A 20,353-nucleotide genomic window follows, 5' to 3' on the forward strand; every position below is an offset into this window, starting at 1 on the left:
TTATCTGAAATTCAAATCTAACTGGACATCCTGTGTTTGGTCTCCAGTGAGAGTGGAGAAATAGAAAGAAAGAGACTGAATTCTCCGTAAAAATGGATGAGAATTATTAACAGCTTACTCTTGGCAGGTCCTGCTCAATTGATTTAAGGGATCACCACCCTCTGAGACAGATACTATATCTTTATCATACCCTTTTTGTAAGTGGGGAAACAAAAGCACAGAGAGGTTGTAGAACTTGCCCCAGGTCAACCAGCCGGTGGGGGACAGAGGTAGGCTTCGAACCCTGGTCCTGTGGTTTAGAGTCTGCCCTCGAAAGGGAGGTGTCTCACCGGAAGAGCCACACATAAATGTAAGGTGATCCATGTTGCTTGCAAGACAGAGAAATTTATAAACCGAGCTAGTATGGTGGCGGGAGGGAAGATTGAGCCAGAGGTGAGCGTAAAAAATGTTTTTATTTCTTTGAAGATAAGTAATGAGGGTGTGGGTTCTCACTCGCTGATGTCCTGAGAGACCTTGAGGGATCTGGTCTCCCTCACCTGTCTGCCCCTGAGGACCCAACCCACAGCCGTGCACATGGCAAGGGACAACTGAGGAATTGTCAGACCAACAGCATCAGTGTCACCTGGTAACTCCTGAGAAATACAACCTAGGGGGTGTCTCACCCCAAATCTACAGAATCAAAAGCTCTTTTGCTATAACCAGTTCTGCAGTTGACTCTGGTGCAGGATAAAGTTTGAGAACCACTGCTCTCTACCACAATGGTCTCTGGAACCACAGAAAGTTCTGGGGAAGAAGCCAGAGGACAGAACAAGGAAGGAGGCGGATGCAGAGCCCCAGCTGAGGCAGGGGAAGTGGCCACACCTCTCCAGGCCTGTTGTCACCCCTCAGTGGTGCTGGGTCCTGCAGTGGCTTCACACTTTGAAGACCCAAGCTTTACTTTGTCCATCACACTTGGACTGGCAAGAGCATCTTGGCCAGGGTCCCTTGGTCTGAGCCCCCAGTTCCAGGAGTGGAGGGTTGGGGAGGAGCCTAGGGAGCTCTAAAGCTGGAGGGGAGGCAATAGTTACCCACACTCTGTGGGAGGAAAGCTCTTTGTGGGGTGGAGAGGCTGGGGACACATCTGCCTGGGGGTACACATGGCTCAGTTGGGGCTCCTGGCTGCAAGATGAGTAAAACTGACCAGAGGGCACTGGGGAAACTGGCTCATCTTTGGAGGGAGCTCCACATAGCCCTCATACTCTGGCTTCAGCCAGGCGGAGGATACAGGGGGCCCATCAGCCAATCTAGCACAGAAGCTGGGGTTCTGGTCGGAGGGGAGGCCCAGAGGGGGAGCCTGGGAGGCAGACGGGGTCCCTGTGGGCCGGGTGAATGTCAGATCTGCAGTGGTGACAAAACTAGAAGCCACGACACCACCCCTAGGACCCCGAGAGCCAGTGGGCGAAACTGTGGGGGCCCTGTCCTCTGGGCCCTGACCGCCCACCTTTCGTCCAGGGTCGGCAGGGGCGGGGCCTGCCCCTGACTCGAGGGAGGGACTCCCCTCGGCCCCGGGGCTGGACCTCCTCTCCGCATCCCCAGCCTCGCCCTGCCCCGTCACCTGGGCCAGCGGGACCAGCTGCACCTGCCTCCCTGGGGGCAGACACAGGTACTCCAGGGACCCTGGGGGCGGTGGCCTCCTGCTCACATCTGTCTGTGGGGGCACCTGCTGGCCCACGATGTCAGGCAAGGAGCTGCTGTGTGGCAGCCCCAGGTAGGGACCATTGAAGTCAAAGCAGGAAACCTGGCTCTCAGGCTGGCCTGAGGAGGCTGCCAGACCTGATGGAGGGCTGGGAGGCTGCTCCGTGGGGACATCCAAGGTGGCCAGAGTCATGGCAGGCTCACATGATGAGTCACAAGCATCTTTAGGGTCCTCTGTGGTGAGAGGTGACACCTCACGGTGCCTGTAGTCCACGGGGGACACCCTGTGGGGTGAACAGGGGCAGAGATGTTGGGACCATCCCTGGCAGATGCCTCAGCTCATGCCCTGCCCCCGCCCCCGCCCGGAGTGGGGTCTCACAGAAAACACAGGGCAGGGCAAGGGGGGAGCAGGCCCAGAGCAGGAAACCAGGCGCTCCTGCAGCCCCCGAGGATCTCGCCCCCTAGCCCCCATGCTCTTGCTCAAAGCCGGCCTCCACCAGGTGTGGCCCTGCTCACCCTCTGCTCCTTGACATCACCCAGCTTCAGGGCCCCGGTCAGTGCCCAACCTGGGCTCAGCCATTTCCACGTCCTTCACCTCCCTCCCCTGAGGTTAGTGGTGAGCTGATGGCTCAGGTGCTGAGGCCACGGGGTTCCCAGAGCCTCCACCACCAATGGGGCCAAGGCAGGGTGGGGTCTGCCTGGGCAGCAGGAAGAGGGGAGGTCATCTGGTCCAGTCTCCTGCCTCTGGTCAAGTGTGAGGTCAAGCCCTTGCTAACTTGGGAATCAAGAAGTTCTTCTCGATGTCTAACTGGGATACCTCTTGCTTTTGAGCCACCAGCCTCCATGGATCTCCTCATCCTGAGCCCCAGTCCAAGGCCACCTCCTCTGAGCCCCTGATGCGCAGGGTGAGGCCACCGTCCCACCTCCTAGGGATCCCAGGCCCCACACTCACCCATCCAGCTCAGGGTAGCTGCTGCTCCACGGCCCCTTGTGTGGGCAGCTCCCGCTGGTGAGGATGGACATGCTGTCTGGGAGCCGGAGTCCTGCAGTCCCGTTCTGGCAAGAGAAAGGACATTTGTGTCTGTGGTGTTGGGGGTGATGGAGAAGGTGCAGGTGTGGGAAGGGCCATGAAGTTCGCGGGAATTCATGGGGCCCCCAGACACAGCAGAATCTCAGCATGAGCAAGACCGGCCACAGCCTCGTAACACCAGGAAGATGAGGCCAGTGAGGGGCTGGGACTCCCCTGGGGTCATGGGGTATCCAAGGACAGGGACCCTGTTCCCATGAGTAGGCTAGTCTGGAATATCTCTGCCTGCAACCTCACCTTCTCCACACTGGTCACCAGACGCTCCCAAGGCAGTTCCCGCCCTGCCTGCCTGACCCAAGGGCTCTGGTTCCCCTTTTGCTCCCGTTCCTGCCTCCTGAGATGCGCCCCCAGCCTCACTGCCCAGCCCCCTCAGTTCCCTTCCTGTGGGAGTCTTGTCTCCACCCTCCACATGCTTCCCTTCTGCGTGCAGCGACCTCTCCCTCCTGCCACCACCCTGGATCCTTCAAAACTCAGATCCACTATCCTGCCCTCGGGAAGCCATTCTGCCTCGCACCACCGCACCTGCCCCCTGGCAAGACTAAGCCCCTCCTTGGGCCCCCTGGGTCCTGGCATCCCCACACCAGCCATCTCTCCTGCTCCACGGGAGTCCCCCGGGTAGGACGCCTCGTGCATCCATGAGACCCACGGGATTGCAGCGCTGGGGCTGGGGCGCTGAAGAGCTTCCCAGCCCTGCCCTCAGCACCTGCTCCCCTGACTCAAAGCCCAGAGGATGGGGAGGAGAGCATACATGGGGGTGGGGATGTGGGCTCGGGGACACGAGTGCAGGAGCAGAGGCCCCCAGCACCTCTGCCGCCCTCACCACAGCTCCTACCTGGAACAGGTGGCTCTTGCTGGGGTTGGGGATGTTCTCTTCCCACTTCTGGTTCAGCCTGGAAAGACAGCAGGGAGGTGACAGCTGCCCTAGACCTTAGGAAGCTGCCTCGTGCTCATGAACAGAGGTGAAACAGAAGCCCAAGGAGAGGGCGGGATTTGTCCAAGGCCCCACAGAGTGTGTGTTGTAGAGCAGAGACCAGAGGAAATCTGCTGTAAGGTCCCTGGTGCCCCGTGGTGGTCCCTCCCCCTACGCATGAAGGAGTCCCCTTACCTGTACCGATAGATGCCACAGAAGCGCAGGGCCATGAGCAGGGTTAGGGTGATAAAGACCAGGATGAGTGCCAGGACCCACGTGGGCAGCTCTTCCAGGGAGCCAGGAGGAAAAAGGAGGTTAGATTCAGGGGAGGGTAAGGGCTGGAGGCTCAGGAGATCGGGGCAGGTGGGGCCAGGTCAGTGCTCTCCAGACCCTCTCTGTGCTTTAGAATTCATTTCCTTGAATGGGGCAGGACACAGAGGGTTAGATCCTGTTCAGTAGCAGGAGGTGCCTTGGTGGGGTAGGGGTGACAAGCACTGATTGCAGCCCACGGCAGTCATGGGAGACTTCTTGAAGGAGGCGCCATATAGACAGGTGTCTAGGTACAGGGAGAACTAGAGAGGCAGAGATGGGACAGGCCTGCTGGCAGAGGAACCAGCAGGTACAAAGCCCATCACGAGCTCCCACACTTCCTGCTTAGCCGCCTCAAGCCCCTCACAGGCTGAGGCCCCCAAGGACTCCCCTCTTCTCCCTTTCTTGGGCCTGGTGGTCCAGCCCTCCTTCTTGGTGGATCATAGCCCCCATTCTGGGGCTCCGCCTCTAGCAAGACTGGCTGTGGACTGGAGTCCTTGCTGCCAGCTCCTCCTCCATCCCCTCTGAAAACACCTCCTAGACCTGGTCATGTACTTGTCCCTTGGTGGTCACTCTGGTAAAAGGTGAAAGATAAATGAAAATAGCAGTGCAGGGAAACAGGGAGATTAAGAAATCAGACGAGAACCTTTGAAACCCAGACCCCGGCCTGTAGCTCTTTTGCTGCCATGGTAACAGGAAGCTCAGGCTGAGTGTCTCTGGGGAGTGGCTGCCACAAAGGCTAATGAAACTGTGGGTCACATCAGTAGAGGCCTTTGTTCCAACTTGAGAGAGGTGAGACAGAAGAACCTGCTCTGCTCTGCTCGTCTGAGAGGCCATGATGGGTCTGTGTTGCACATCAGGTGTGACTTCCCAAGGGTTGTCAATAAGTTAAGATGTATACAGACAAAAGCGGGTTCCCCACAGGTAGGTATGCAGGTTGTTCTCTGCACAGGGACACCATGTAAGTTCAAGTGGCAGGAATCCAACCTGAGGCTCATATGCTGTGGCCGTGGGTCTGTGGAAGATGCATTTTCTAATTCCCACTAGCTTTTAGTTAGCTAGAAGGAAGGGAGCGCAGAGGAGAATAGCACTTGGGCATGGGGTCTCAATGTCCAACACATCCCCATCCTCTGCCCAGCAGGGCTGTACCAGGAGGGGCGGATGGGGGCTGTGGAGACGTACCCCACTCAGTGTCCCAGGAGCGCTCCTCACTCCACTCGCTCCAGATCCCGTTGTAGCCGCTGGGGTTGGGTTTCACTCTCACTCTGGCCTGGTACCTGGTGGACGGCTCCAGAGGTGGCAGGGGCATGTTGTGGGCATTCTGGAAGAGCTCCGTCTTGGTCTCCTGTGGGTGCAGGTGTGGGAGCAGGTGTGCTGAGGCTGAGGCAACGTGCCTGGCGCACGTGGGCACAGCTACAGAGCCCTCCCACCTCATCGCCCCAGCTTTCCTGCTCCCCATCAGTCCCCCAGCTTGTAGTCATGTCCCCCAATCTGAGGCAACATGACTCCCACCATGGAGGACCGCACTCCAGGGCCAAAGAGGGACAGCACCGGGATGGGCACAGAGACAGCCCCTCCTGCACTGCATCTCTGTGACATATGACAACACCGAGGTGCAGAAACTCTGAGGAGTCACCATGCCACCCTCCCCTGCCACTTTGGGATCCCCTCAATCTCCCAGTTCTTCTTGGGGCAGCCTGGACCCCAATTATGGCCTTCCCAGGAGTGTGGTGCAGGATGACTGACCCTTAGATTTTCATGAGCCAGGGGACCACTCCCAGCTTCACCACTGACCCACCCTCTCCTGGCCTCAGTTTCCCCATTTCCAGCCTGAAAGTCTGGAGCTGGCTCTGAAGTTTCTGATCCGGGTTCTGTCGAGCCCCAGGTTCTGCATGCAGGCCCTGAGGGTGGGGGCCGGATGCTGAACCCCAGGCTGAGCCCTGCCTGCCTCACCAGGAGCCTCTCTCCCCTCAGCAGCTGCACATTTGCTTTCTGTGAAGAAATGTCCCCTTTATGACTTTTGAAAACCCTTCATACAGCTGCCTCTCAGCCCTCCCAGTCCTGACATCTACGTCCCCTTTGCAGTCAGGGTCACATGTTCACCTTGGCCAAGTCACATCAGCTCTGTGAGTCTCAGCTCCTTCACCAAGGGATGGGACATTGACTGGCTGACCGCACAGGGGCATGACCACCAAGTCTCAGTGGTTCCCTCTGACTGGTCGCCTGCTGGGAGCCAGGCATCCAGCAGGTGGCACTGTCCCCAGTGTTGTCTCAATGTCCCTTCCCCCCATCCCGGTCCCTCCCCAGGCACAGGCCCTCACCTCCCATGTCTCTTCATCTTTCTTGTACTGGACCTGGAAGATGTGACTTATGAGTCCACTGTGAATTTTTTCTTTTTTCAAGTGCAAGATGTAGCCATCTCTGCCCTTGGTCACGTTGAGGGTCGGGGGAGCCAACTGGACTGGAGGGAGAGAAATTTTAGGTAACAGCGCTCCTAACATTCCTCCCATGGAACGTTCCTAGTGTTGCATGCTGGTCACAGGTGTTCTCTCCACTGACCCAGGACCCCACATCCCACCATCACGGGTCACTGTGTGCCAACTTGGGGTAACAGCATCTACCACGGCCAGACCAGCTCCTCCCCGGGAGATGCAGGGATAAGCTGCTGTTCACTGATCAGTAATGAGGTGGCTGGGTTGCTGGTTACTCATGGTTGTGAAAGTAGCGATGTTGGGCAATTTGTGCCTTTTACTTGAAATTAACCTAGGCTGAGTCAAACTCGTCACTTTGATAGCACCTGTCCCAGGCACCTGCCTTGAGAAGGAGAGGTAGGCAGAGCTTCAGGCCCTGGAAAGGTGCCCTTCTCCACCCACGGCTCCAGCCTGTCTTCTCTTGGCTGCTGCTCATGTGGGTTTGCCAAGCATGGGACAGGCTCATGTCCACCAGAGACTGGACACAGGCGCAGACTGACCACCTTGAGGGAATTCAGAGGTGCTCGCTGGGGACACACCATCCGGGCTCTGAGAGGCCATGCCTTCATTAGCACTGGACACAGGCCGGGCTATTCCAATAGCTCTGTGCTCACCCCTCCCTGAGGCTGACCCTCGGGCAGGATTTGGAGCTGCCATGATGAAAAGACCAGAGAGAAGTTGTGGAAGGGTAAACAAAGGCCCCCGAAGGTACCCAGGTCCTGCCCCCGGAACTTGTTATTTTAAGTGGCAAAATGGACTCTCGCAGGTGTGACTGAGTTAAGGACCTTGTGATGGGGATGTTATATTTCATTATCCACTCCTTCCTTCTGCTCCGACCCTTCCCCACAGCATCCTCGGCCCCTCCCTTCCCCATCCCCACACAAGGAGGGTACATTGTGGTAGTGAGAGAGGGAGAAATTTGGGAGGAAGAGGAGGACGAAGGACAGAGAGCGGACAGGAGATGGGGAGAGGGCTGCTAATGTTGGGCAACGTCAGTACATTGATTCAACACATCTTGAGGGCCTACTGTGTGCCAGGTGCTGCTCTGGACACAGGAACAGAGAGGGGAACAAGGCAAGGTCCCTGCATTGACAAAGCTGACATGATAGATTAATACACGTCAGGTGGTGGTAAGTACCATGGGAAAGGAAAGTGGGGTAACTGGTAGACGTAGGATTTCAGCGTTGAGTGCTATTTTCAATAAGCTTTTCAGAGAAGATGTCACAGAGATTGTGACATTTGAGCAAAGGCCTGAAAGGGATGAGGGAAGGAGCCTTATAAACTTGAGAGGATCAAAGGAAGCAGGAGCAAAGGCCCTGAGGCAGGAGTGTGCCCAGGGAGTCCCCCAGTGTGGAGGAGGCCACGAGGCTGCAGTAGGGAAAGAGCGAGAAGCAGGCGAGAGAGGCCTGTGGGCTGTGGCAGGGCCGTTGGTAGCTCCTCTGTGCAGGCGGGAACTCGCAGAAGGTTTGGGGTGTTGGAGGGGCATAATTTGATTATGTGTTAACAAAATCACACAGGCTGCTGATGGGAAAAGACTTAAGGGACAGCAAGGATGAGAGAGGGAGACCTTACTGCACTTAGATGAGCAGTAGACACGTGGCCTAATTCTAGGTGTGTTAAAAAGATAACAGTGACAGAATTTGCTGGGGGACTGGATGTGGCATTTGAGAGAAAGCTAAGACAAGGATTTCTGGCTTAAGCAACTGAAAAAGACTTATCATTCAGGGAGATGGGGAAGAAATGGGAAAGCAGGTTAGGAGGGACAACAAACATTCACTTTGGAGCATGTTTAGGTGTGAAATGACATTGTTCATCCACTGTAGACGTTGAGAGGGCAAGTGATACCAAGTGGTTCAGATCAAAGTTCTCAAAACTCAGATTGAAAAAAGAACTCAGAGCAAAGAAGGGGGAAAGTATTTTCAGAACCGCAATGGTATGTTATCAACCTCATCATTTATATATATTTTTGAACACTTAAAATAAGTATTAGAATTACTCCTGTTCACATTGGGTTGCTGGATTGCACTTCATTGAAATGAGAAATATGAAGACTGGGCCATGAGGAACCCTGAGTTTATATGGGTTACAAACAAAACTGTGCTGACACAAGACACTCTACACAGAAGGCTGGGCACAGACTCACTGTTATCGGAGCTCTTGATGAGTTTCTCTTCCTCCTTGGGTCGAACAGAGACGACGTACTGGCTGTGGCTCCTGGGGTCGGGCACGGGAATCCGGCACCGGTGCTGGACGTAGGGGCTGCTGGTTGCCTCCCTCAGCACTGGGGCGCATTCCTCCTCCCTGGGGAGCACGGCAGAGGTGAGCGCATCGGGAGGCAGGGCTATGCGAGGAATGAGGCCTCGGGATGATCTGTGGCTTCGGCTGGGCCCCCAGGGGCAGGAGGAGGCTTGGAGAGGGCAAGGCCTAGAGGAGGGGAGGGGCCAGAGGCAGGGGACACTCACCCTGCATGGGGCCCGGGCTTGTAGAAGAGGGTGAAGGAGAGCGAGCTGGTCACCTCGGACCTCACTTCCCAGGAGCAGCTGAGCAGGGCAGCCCCGTCGAAAAAGCACTGGAGGTTCTGGGGCTGGGCCTCGTCCCCTGGGAGGGAGGAGACAGCCCCTCATTCAGTCCTCGCTCATTCATTCCGTCCCTCTCAGTGGGCCCACCGTGAGTCTCATCACAGAGGGACCGCGGGCGTCGGGGCCAAAACCCAGGGGCTGACTCAGCCTGACCCGCCCGCTGTGCGGCCGCAGTCAGGGAGGGACTTCTGTGAGACTTTGCGCCCCCTGTGCAAGACGGGGAGGGCATCTCAGCCCCGGCGTTCGGGGAGGAAACACGATCACGCTTGTCTGTCCGCACGTGGCGCCGCTCTCCCCAAAGCGCAGCTGCTCATGCGCCACTGTGATTTAATTGCAGTTGCTCCTCCCCAGAAAGTGGCAGCCAACTGGGGCTCAGAAGTGAGTAAGATGCAGCCGCTGCCTCTGCAGAGTCACAGCAGGGACGGGGTGGGCCCAGGGGAGCCTCTCTAAACACATGGCGCAGGGCCACCGTGAATCCCGTGGTGTGACCGTGGCCTCCTTCTGGCCGGGAGCTGCAATGAGCCGCCCTCCCCACGGGGCGGCACTGCCCCCGAGTCCGACTCTGTTACCTGGCTGGGAGGCCCAGCGAACCTCCGGGCTCCACTGGCTGGGCCGTCCTGAGAGCCCCGAGCCTGGGGCCAGCCTGGTGCGCACTCGGGCCACGTAGGTGCTGCTGGGGGTGAGGTGCTCCGGCCTCAGGATGGCCCGGGAGGAGTTGGAGTAGATGGTGGGGGCGTCCTGTGGGAGACAGGGGCTGCTGGAGAAGGGCCGGCTGGGCCGGGTCCCTGTGGGCTCAGGGCAGAGCTGGTGGGGGTCCCTACCTCCCAGGAGTCCTGAAGCCGCCTGTAGACCACCTCAAACTCCAGGCTGGACAGCCAGTGGCTCTCAGAACCCCCATGGGTCACATTCCAGGACAGCAGGAAACGGTCCCCGTCAGGGCTGACGCGGAGGTCCTTGGGCGCAGGGGGCTGCACTGGAAGGAGAGGAAGTCAAGGGTCCATAAGGGGCTGGATGACCGTGCGGGAGTTTAAGGGCCTACGTGGCTCGTGTGTGGACAGACCTGGGTTCCAGGCCCAGCACCTTGAACAAGACCCCTCTCCTCTGTGGACCTCAGACCTTCATCTGCTAAATCGTGGGGAGTCAATGGGAATGAAGGTTCTGCAGGTTGTTGTTCACAGAGAACAGAAGCCCCATAAAAGATGCTAGCGATTAAATCCCAAGGGAACTTCCCTCTGTCTCCAGTGACCATGTGGAGGCTGTGTGGCCTCTTTCCCAGCAGAGGGTGCTGTGACTCATGTTGCTTCCTCTGCTGTCCAGCCCCTTCCTTGTTTGCACCGCCCAGTGTCCTCCTGCACCTCTCAGTGCCCAGCACACGTGCTCCTCCTCTAGGACCTTCTTGGATCTCCCTCCCCTAGGCAGAGCCCCTTGCTCCTTTTCCTGTCCCACTACAGCCCTGTGAACGGTCCTTATGACCCTGGAGGATTTAGGTGTTTCCACGTCTGCCTCCCCTTGTAGTCCAGGAGCTTGTGGGTGGCAGGGGTTGGGTCCTGAGATCAGTGGTTCTGTGAGTGTGGGGGACAAAGTGTGAAGTGTGAAGGAATCAATGAAGGAATCAATGAATGAACACATGTGGGCCACCTTCAGAGGCTTTTTATGGAAACATCCATGACCAACAGCAAGCAGACACCTGCCGGGACCTACAGGGTCAGGTGAGCAGATTCATCCATGAAGAGCATGACTCCTGGCTTCCTGAAGCGTCTGTGTCTGAATACTGAGAGGTGACTTCCCAACACAAAAAAAATCAATAAGAGCCCAAACGAGATGTAAATGTTCTTTGCTGGACTCAGAACAGGGCATGGTAGAGCATGTCAGGGCTGGAGCCTTCAGAAAATCTTAAGCCCTGAATGGCAGATCCAGGGGACCCCTGCCCCACCCACAGCCACAGCAGGCATCACTAATCAGTCATTGCCCTCCTAGCCCCTGAGCCTGCTTTCATGGCCTAGAACTGACATCCTGACTTAGGGAATGCTCTAGGAGCCCAAGTGCCACGTTGCCCCATCCCTAAGTTGTCTGATCTCCACCATGAAGCCTTCCCTGGTTGCCAGATCGTAAGCTCAGTTGGGACGGGGATACTGACTGACCACTTCAGTGCCCTCCGGGCCTCTGTAGGTTCTCAGTGAAGGAGCAAATTAATGAATGAATCCCTGACTGTGATCTTCTTTTCATGGTCCATCTTCTATCCATGGGCTGCTCACTGCAGCTTTGCCCTCACCTCCCACCTTGAACCTCAGCCCCGTGGCCCACTGACCCTCACCTCTGCTGGCTGCCTCACCCCTCTGACATGTGATGTTCTCTCCCCACTGTTATCCAGAGCAGAGATTGATACAGGGAACAAATCTGGCCCACATCTTGTCATATGGCCCAGGAGTTGAAAATGGACTTCATGTTTTTTTAGTTTTTTTTTTAAATCAGAAAAATATTTGCCACAGATGAAAATTAAATCAAATTCCAGTTTGTGTCTATGAATAAAGTTCCATCAGAACACAGCCAACATGTTCATTTATGCGTTTTCATGTCACAATGGTGGAGTTGAGAATTTGCCCCCAAGGTGTTTGCCGACCTTGGATGGAGGATGACCCCTAAATTCCTTTGCAGGACACACAAGCTTCTTCCAGGTCAGCCCCCAGCCTTCCCTGCCCTTCTCCTTCCTACCGCTGTCTAGCCCCCTTGAAGTTAAAGTTCCCCGGACACAGTTATTAATGTTTTTCCTAACCTTGCCTCGCGCTCCCGAGTCTCCCAGCCTTTGCACGCACTGTTTCCTCTGCCAGGGATGCTCTTTCTGCTCTCTCCTCCCACTCTCTCTTCTGATCTCCCTGCAGAGCTCTCTCCTCGGGGAAGCCTGCCCTGACCTCCAGGGGGCTCCTTGTCCACTGCCCCGTGGCACGTGGCACACACCCACCTTCAGTAAGTGATCACACCACACAACATCTGGTGTTTCCTGCTCTGTAAGCTCTGAGCTTCGTGCAGGACGGGACTCCTTATCCATCAGGCACATGTGCTTAGACATTGTCTGCAGTGAATTCACCACAGCCTAATCCATCCTCTCCTCCAGGCAACTATTTTGTGCTGCTGGGATGAAAAGAGGCAGGAAACAAAGGCCAGAGCCCCCTCCCCATCTGACACGTGCAAGGAGCAGCAGGTGGCCCTGAGGTTGGGACCCAACACACTAAAGTCAGACCTCCCTGGACTTGAATTTCAGCTCTGCCACCAGCTGCTGCGAGGCTCTGAGCTTTCACTTCCCTCTGCCTGTTTCATCCCCAAATGGCAGTAACAATGGTATTTAAGTTCATGTCGTCGTCTTGAGAGTTAAATAAGATTCAGCAGTGTCTCCTGAAAGCTGGGACAGGCGTGGTTTTTGCCAGGTCAGTGTAAACTTTTATAATATGACTCCCCTCCTCTGTTTAGCATCATTGTAAGAAATAACTGCCTTGAACACACAAGTTTGAAGCATTGGTTATACTTCTTTCTAATATATAGTTAAATAAAAATCTGACTATAGAAAACAGTCATTCAAAACCACCCAAGACCACTGACTTTCTCAGACGCACGCGGCACACACGCTGGGGGCCACGCGGCGGGGGCAGTGAGGGGATGACCTCTGGCTCCAACGTGCAGGCAGCACTCGGCAAGTCCGGCCCATCGCTGTCATGACTGCTCATGGCAGCACTTTGGAAAAGTTACATAACCGCTCTGGGCCTCGAGTGCCTCATCTATAAAATGGGTTGTCGCAGACAGTGCATGAGACCGTATTGACGAAAGAACCTTCAAGCTATAAAGTTTGTATCTGGACAGGAAGGATGGTTCTTCCTTCAGTGCTGGGAGGCTATGGTTTGGCAGGGGGTGGAGCATCAGGGAAGGAGTTGCCTTTGGCCAGGGCACCTCCAGCTGTACCCAACCCAGCACCTCCATGGAGACCAAAGAAAGCATATCCTCTACCCCCAAGGACTAAATCCAACTCAAGCTATTGTCTCCACCCCTTGAAGGCTCTCCCTCCCTGGCCCACCTCTTGCAGCCTGGACACCCTTGGGGCCCACTGTCCACACAGGGGGCCACCTTTGCCCAGGGACCCCAGGCCTCACCGTGCTGCATCAGAGTAACGATGAGCTGGGTGCCCAGAGGCCAGTCTGGTTGGAATGAGAAGTAGTCAGAGTCGGCAAGGGCAAAACTCCAGTAGGGAATGATGCATCTTCTGGGCACACAGCTGGGACAAGGGCCGTCTAATGAGGGCATGTCATCACTGAGATCGCAGGACACTGGCTGTGGAAGGTCCCTGCGGGGGGGGGGGGGGTACAGATCAGCTCAGAGTGAAGGAGAATCACTCATTCATAAACACTGCTGAATGTCCCCCACGTGCCTGGTTTTGCCTGGGGCCAGGGTGGGGCTGGCAGCGAACAAAACACACAACTCCCTGCCTGCCCAGCTGACTTCCTGGTGGAGGGAGACACACAGGAAATAATGGAAAAAACTATGTCGTAGGTCAAATGGAGAAAGCTTTCTGTAGATAAGCCCAGCAGGGAAGGCGGAGACAGGGTGCAACTTGAAATGCACTGTCAGGGAAGGCGGCATCAGCCGGTGATGTGAGCACTGGAACATCCCACCGAGCTGAGTCAGGGGTATCAGGTGAGCAAGCAAAAGAGATCAATTCGGGGGCCAGAGTGGCACAAGGCACCCCTGGGAGCAACTGTCCCAAAGTCAACTGGCACAGGTGATGCAGATGGGTCAGGTAAAGGAGGCTGAGAAATGACCTTTACGCTCAGCAACGTGAGAACACAGGTAATCCTGACAAGGGAGGCTGACTGACGTGGTGGGAGTGAAATCCTTACTGGATGGGTTCTTGGAACCCCAAGGGAGAAGCCTTGATGTGAAGAGAAGCAGAGGACAAGGGTGGGGGGTGTGGCCAGGAGGACCCTGAGCTGCAGCCTGGTTGGCATCTGTAAGCAGATCCTGGGAGAGGGCCCGTCAATGGCAAGGAGACTGGGGACTGTGTTGGCTGCTATGTCCTTGGGCAGCAAAACCAGGTGGGACCCCGTGGTGGACTCAGACAGGCCTGGGACAGGTCGTCACTGCTGGACGGATTCAGGGAGGTGGCAGACTATGGGTGGGGGCAGTGGAGGTGGGGTGGGGACCTCTCTTCTGGGGGTGTCTGTTGTCCCAGTGCAGGAAGGAGTGGTAACAGCTGGAGCGGGGAGGTGGGTGTGGGGGCTGAGGACAGTGGACAAGGAAGATGGAGGCTCCCAGGAGAGCAGGACAGAGAGCAGAACCATGATGATGCTGTGAGGTGAGAGCGGCTCCTTCCCCAGGGCGGCCTCCAGGGGCCTCCCCACAGTGCCCTCCGTCCAGCCCCGGCCCAGGCACAGCCCCCCCGCAGCAGCGCCCCGCCCGCCCTGCGCCCGGGGCCCCACATCACCTACTCGTCCAGCCTGCGGTAGAGGGTCACGTTGACGAGCCGCTGGGCATCCTGGGTGTCCGCCCACCTGCAGATGATGCGGCTGGTGTAGTCGTTATGGCAGCGCAGGGTCTGCAGTGGGACCGTCCCTGACGGGGGAGAGGCAGGAAGGCGGTCACACCCCCTCCAGATGCCCCTTGTCACCGCCCCTCCCAGCACCTCCTGGGTGCCTCCCACGGGGTCTCCCAGAGTCCCGTGGAGGCTCCTGACTTCCAGACAGAGGTCCCTGGGGCCCTGCAGGTGGGAGGGTGCCAGTTGTGGGCCCTCCTGGCTGGACAGAAACACAATATTCTAGTTGATTCACAGCACGTTTCTGAGCCCCTGCCTTGCCCTGCCCCTGGAACAGGGTCCCCCCACCCCGGGATGGAGACGGGCCTCAGGCACAGGCTCTGCCCCGAGACCTCTCGGTGCAGCCTGGGAGCAGAGGCACAGACCCACCCCTCAGACCCCGCACCCAGGGGCAGGGCCTCCTCTGGGACCTCGGTGCCTGCTCTCTTGGTCAGCGCTGGGAAAGGGAGTGTGGTTCCCATAGTCACCAGAGGAGCCAAGCTCTCTGGGAGCCTCTGGGGAGGGGGGGTTCACTGGCCTGAGGAGCCCAAGGAGCCTCCAGGAAAGAGGAGAGACCCCCCCCAGGCTGAGGGTCCCCAGAAGCAAAGGCACAGGGGTGGAAACAGGTCAAGACCTTCAGGGGAGCAGAATGTTTTGCAGGGAAGGAGGGGCAGAGAAAAGACTGGACTGGCTGGCCTGAAGGGGCCTCGAATGCCTCACTGAGAAGTGTGGGCAGAGAAGCCACACAGCTGGGGATGGAGTTTACAGGAAGCCAGAGAAGAATGAGTGGGAGTGAGGGAGGAGGGAAGAGGGGAGACCAAGGGAAGATCAGGAGAGAGAAGAAATGAGGGAGGGGAGGGGCGGGGAGGGGGAGGACAGGATGGAGCCCTGGGGTCTGGGAGCTTCCTGGGGGCTGGGGCTCAGCAGTGAGGAGGGGTCCGGGAGGGGGTAGCGATCAGCTCACCTTGGGCCCCTGCCATGCTGGGCCCCCAGCAGAGCGCCAGCAGGGCGATGGGGAGCAGCTGGCGGGTCAGCGCCATCTCCGGGGCCAGCTCTGATGAGCAGGGGCTGGCCAGCACGAGTGGGTTCTTCTGTGGCGGAGTTGAGGGTCAGACACTCTGTCCGGCTTCCCTCCCACGGGAGCCTCCGCCCCACAGTGGGGATGCTGTCCTTCCCTTTCCAGCCAGGTCTGTGAGTGCTTCTAGTCCTCCGAAATTAGATTCATAGCATCTTGTTTAGCAATACATGGCCAAACTTTAAGGAAAAACCAGGAAAACATTAACATAGAGTTTCGTATGAAAGTTATCTTTCACTTTGGAAAAGGGTGAGAAGGAGGACCTGATTGAGATGGAGTTTGCAAGGAGGCAGTGATGTTTATAGGTACAGAAAATGACCGTGTTTTATACTCCATCAGAATCCATCTTCAGCTCTCCCTTGGCCTGTCTTTCTCTGCGTCTAGGCTAATCCACAATCTTGGCTAACTCTGACTCTTGACCCAGCTGCTCCTGCACAGCTAAACAAAACCACACCAGTTGGTCTTACTTTAAATTCTTGACTATGGTCCAGAAGGGCCATCCATCCCACACTCACCCAGTCCATTCTCTCTCCCAATCTAGGAGGTTATTTCACACCTTCTCCACTCCCCTTACACCTACAATTCCAGTGCACCCATTTCCACTCCCAGCCTCTGCCTGCTTTCTCCCTGGTTGGGAAAATTGATCAGAAAAGGTCTCCACCCCCTACAGATCGCCATCACTAGCATCTGCACTCACACACTCTGTGCCCTGGCCTATTGCCACCAATAGACTCTCCGTGCTCCCATCCGAAGCCAAGTCCTCACCTAGCGCACAGGACCCAGCCATGCCTGCCTACTCAAAGACATGACTCCAAAAGTTCTCCGTCCCTCTCTCTCTCCCACAGCATCAGTCTGGGTCTCACTACTGGCTCACTCCCGTCACCTTACAACATGCTGTAACTTCTCCCATCTTTAACAAAAAAAAACACACTCTTTCTTGGTCCCACTTTCCCCCATCATCTCACACCTTATTTCTCTTCTCTTCTTTTCAATAAAACTCCTTCAAAGTTGTTTGCGTTCAGCATCTTAACTCTTCTCCATCCATTCTGTCTTTGTGCCTGCTCTAATCAGGATTTTGCCCACTCCAGCTACCACTTCTTACCACCCCCACTGCTGACGTCTTCGGCCAAGTCTCCATCGTATCTCATCTAGAATTACAGGGAAGCCTCCCAGCAGTTTCCTGTTTCCATTCTCGACATCATCTATTCACAATACGGAAGCCATAAGCAGATGTCAATCTTCAGACAAAAACTAGCCAATGATTTCCCCACTACAGTTAAAGTAAAGGCAAAGTCTTTCCGATGCTTATAAAACCTGGCCCCCTATTGCCTCTTTGATCTTGTTTATTACTCCCTCCTAGATCACTGCCTCCTGGGGATTCCTCAAACACTCCAGGCCTGCTCTTCCCTCAGAGTCTTTGCACTGGCTGTTCCCTCTGATTGGAATGCTCTTCCCTTACAGATCCACACACCTAACTGCCTCATCTCTTTCAGGTCTCTGTTCAAGTAGCACCTTCTCAATGAGACCTTCCTTAACCCACTTCCCTCCTCCTCCACACTCCGGTGTCCCGTACCCTGTACAGTACATTTCATTTTCTAACACACTATACGGTATATGAATTTTTGTGTGTTTATTGTTTCTCCCTCCCTACTAGCTCCATTTCTTTCGATTGTCTTTCTCTCCCCACATGATCTGTAAGGATAAAAATTTTTGTCTTCTCTTTTCATTGATGTATCTTAAGTACCTAGAATAGTGCTCAATACATATCTGTGGGATAAATAAATTTTTAGTATGAGTGATGGGTAAACTGTACGTGTAAGTTTTTATACTCATCTGTATGCACAAAATAAGATATTCAAATTAAACACAAATAAGTAAAAGGAGGAATAATAGATTAAGAGTAGAAATCACTGAAATGAGATACAAAAATAATTAGAGAAAATTTAAATGCTGTTTTCTTTTCTCAATAATAAAATTTATATACCTCTAGCTAGGCTAATCAAGAAAAAAAAAGAGAGAGAGATGACACAAATTACTGAAGTCAGGAAATAAGTAGTTATCATTAAAGATTCTACAGACGTTAAAAAGATAATAAGAAAATGTCATGAGAAATTTCATGCTTGGGGGAGTGTATAGCTCAAGTGGTAGAGTGCATGCTTAGCATGTACGAGGTCCTGGATTCAATCCCCAGTATCTCCTCAAAAAATAAAGAAATAAACCTAATTACCTCTCCCACCAAAAAAAAAAAAAAAAAAAGAAGAAGAAGAAATTTTATGCTAATACTTTTGTGAACTTAGATAAAAATGGGAAAAAATTCTAAAAGACAAAAATGGCCAAAACTAAATCAAAAAGAATTGTAAAGTTTGGATAAGCCTATATTTGTTTAAAATGTTGAATTTATAGGGAAAAACTTTCTCACAAATAAAATACCAGGCCCAGATGGCTTCACTGATGAGTTTTAATGAATAAAATCAATTCTATACAAACTTGAAGGAGGGGATATTTCTCAACTTATTTTGTGAAGTCATCAATACACTTACAGCAAAATCAAAGATACCACAAGAATAGAAAATTACAGACCAATATTTCTCATGAACATAAATGCAAAAGTCCTTAACAAAATATTATCAAATTGGAAGCAACAATATATAAGGAAGATAACACACCATAATAACAGTGTAGGGTTTATGCCAGATATGCCAGATTGGCTTGACATTTGAAAATACATCAATATAATTTTACCACATTAACAGACTAAAGGAGAAAAGTCATATGATATCTCAAAGAGAAAAAGCATTTGACAAAATTCAACACCCATTTGTGATACAGTAAGAAAAACAAGAAGCCTGCCAGCAAAGTGGGAATACAAGAGAATTTCTTCAACCTGAAAAAGAGCACCTATGAAAAAGTTACAATCGCTTTCCCCCAAAGGTTAGTAACAAGGCAAGAATGTCCACGCTCATCATTGCTATTCAGCATTTCGCTGAAGGTCTTAGCCAATGTAGTAAGTCAAGAAAAAGAAGTAAAAAGCATACAGATTGGTAAGGAAGAAATGAAACTGTCTTTATTCATAGAGGACACTCATGTACCCAGATAATATTAAGAAAACTACCAAAAAAAAAAAAAGCTATTAGAACTGAGTGAATTTAACAAAGTTATGGGATGCAAGGTTAATGATACAACATTGGGGGAAATGAATGACTGATGCTCAAGAAGAGTCAATGCCCTTCTACAGCTCTGGAATAACCCTCTCAACTCCTAAATGGAGCTCACTAAGCCACAGTGAACGTTGAGCCTAAATAGGGCAGATCTCCAAGTTCCACCTTTTACATCCCTCTTCCTCTGTCCTCACAACCCCTCAACACACACACACACACACACACACACACACTTCTAAATGTTTGTGTCAGAGCTGGAAATGGTCTCAGAGGTTGTCAGCTACAATACCCTGATTATAAAGATGGGGAGACAGAAGCCCCAAGGTGGGGAGAGAATATTCTCACTGTCACCAAAGCCTTAGTGACAAAGCAAGGGACAGGAGACAGATACCTGATTTCAGAGCTCTCTCCTCCAACTCCTCATCCCAATGTCTGCCCAAGAGGTCAAGCCCTAACCGCCCAAGTCCCCAGAACACACCTGCCCACTCCACACCCCCCAGCTCTCCCTGTCCTCTCCATCCCAGACTCCCACCCTGCCCTACTCCCCACCCTACCCTACAGCCTGCCCCTGAAACCAGCCATACCTCTTTGTGCCAGGACAGACCAACCTCCTGCTGGAGTCTCCAGGCGGCCCGGAGTCTCTCCGGCTTCCTATTTATGCTGACGTCGTTAGGAAACAGAAAAGCAGAAAGAGGAAGCGATGCCGGCCCTGGCCTGTTTCTGCACAAGCGACTCTTCACGAGATTGCCCAGCTTCTTAGAACTGTGGACGCCGAGATATCATTTTTTTCTCCTGAGATGTGACTTTGCGAATGTTATTCCTTCTGCCAGAAGTACGCCTCCCTTCTACACTTTGTCTCCCTGGAAATCATGCATCCTCTGTCAGGGCAATGCAAAGTACCCCCTACGCAGCCGTCCCTGACCCCCCGGGGGGAAGTAGGGGGAGGCGGCTGCAACCCCAGAGCAGGAGAAAGCCCAGAGCCACACGGACCTGGCTGGACTCCCACCTCCACTGCTGCTCCGAGTGCAAGGACTATGGCCTGCACTGTGTCTCCCCTCCCCATTTATATGCAACTGCATTGGAGATGGGGCCTTATGGAGGTAATTAAGATTAAATGAGGTCATAAAGATGGGATTCTGATCTGATAGGATCATTGTCCTTGTAAGAAGCAGCACCAGAGCACCCTTAATCTCTCTCAATCTCTCTCTCTCTTTCTTTCCACCATGTGAGGACACAGAAAGAAAGCAGCCATCTCCAAACCAAGAAGAGAGTTCTCACCAGGAGGAACCTTGGCCAGCACCTTGATCTGGGACTTCTAGGCTCCAGGAAGATGAAAAAATTAACCTCCACGGTGTGATCCTCCTAGCCTACGGTATTTTGTTATGGCAGTCCGAGCAGATTGAGACAGGGACCTTATGCAAATACCTCCATGTCTCAAGATCCCCAGCTGTTACTTGGAAGTGATCATCTACAAACCTCAAAGGAGCTTTAAATGAATCACGTAAGGTGACACCTGGCACCTGATAACCCTCACTC

The 20,353-nt window shown here is 54.0% G+C and overlaps 1 protein-coding gene across 2 annotated transcripts; it reads right to left on the reverse strand.

Moving 5' to 3' along the window:
• Nucleotides 1-433: 433 nt before the first annotated feature.
• LOC102504038 (colony stimulating factor 2 receptor subunit beta) lies at nucleotides 434-19,686 on the reverse strand. Of its 2 annotated transcripts, XM_032492154.1 has the most exons (14): nucleotides 19,402-19,686; nucleotides 15,549-15,838; nucleotides 14,502-14,625; nucleotides 13,170-13,360; nucleotides 9,852-10,003; nucleotides 9,600-9,768; nucleotides 8,914-9,049; nucleotides 8,595-8,752; nucleotides 6,302-6,441; nucleotides 5,163-5,325; nucleotides 3,867-3,957; nucleotides 3,594-3,651; nucleotides 2,627-2,730; nucleotides 434-1,958 (listed from the first exon to the last, which is right to left on the reverse strand). In XM_032492154.1, exons 2-14 carry the CDS (start codon nucleotides 15,622-15,624, stop codon nucleotides 1,142-1,144), a joined length of 2,379 nt encoding a protein of 792 aa, XP_032348045.1. In that variant the 5' UTR covers nucleotides 15,625-15,838; nucleotides 19,402-19,686; the 3' UTR covers nucleotides 434-1,141. The 2 variants fall into 2 exon arrangements, with proteins under 2 accessions (XP_032348045.1, XP_032348046.1); XM_032492155.1 differs by lacking the exons at nucleotides 15,549-15,838; nucleotides 19,402-19,686 and having other exon boundaries at nucleotides 14,498-14,627.
• Nucleotides 19,687-20,353: the final 667 nt, after the last annotated feature.

The sequence above is a fragment of the Camelus ferus genome, chromosome 12, assembly GCF_009834535.1.
Source record: "Camelus ferus isolate YT-003-E chromosome 12, BCGSAC_Cfer_1.0, whole genome shotgun sequence".
Classification (NCBI taxonomy): Eukaryota; Metazoa; Chordata; class Mammalia; order Artiodactyla; family Camelidae; genus Camelus; species Camelus ferus.

Excerpts from the sequence above, each read along its gene's own strand:
- LOC102504038 (XM_032492154.1), bottom strand. The coding sequence starts at position 15,624 with ATGGCGCTGACCCGCCAGCTGCTCCCCATCGCCCTGCTGGCGCTCTGC. Across the intron at positions 8,753-8,913 it reads AAGCCCGGGCCCCATGCAGG|GGAGGAGGAATGCGCCCCAG; the intron begins GTGAGTGTCCCC and ends CGTGCTCCCCAG. Across the intron at positions 5,326-6,301 it reads AAGATGAAGAGACATGGGAG|GAGACCAAGACGGAGCTCTT; the intron begins GTGAGGGCCTGT and ends CTGCACCCACAG.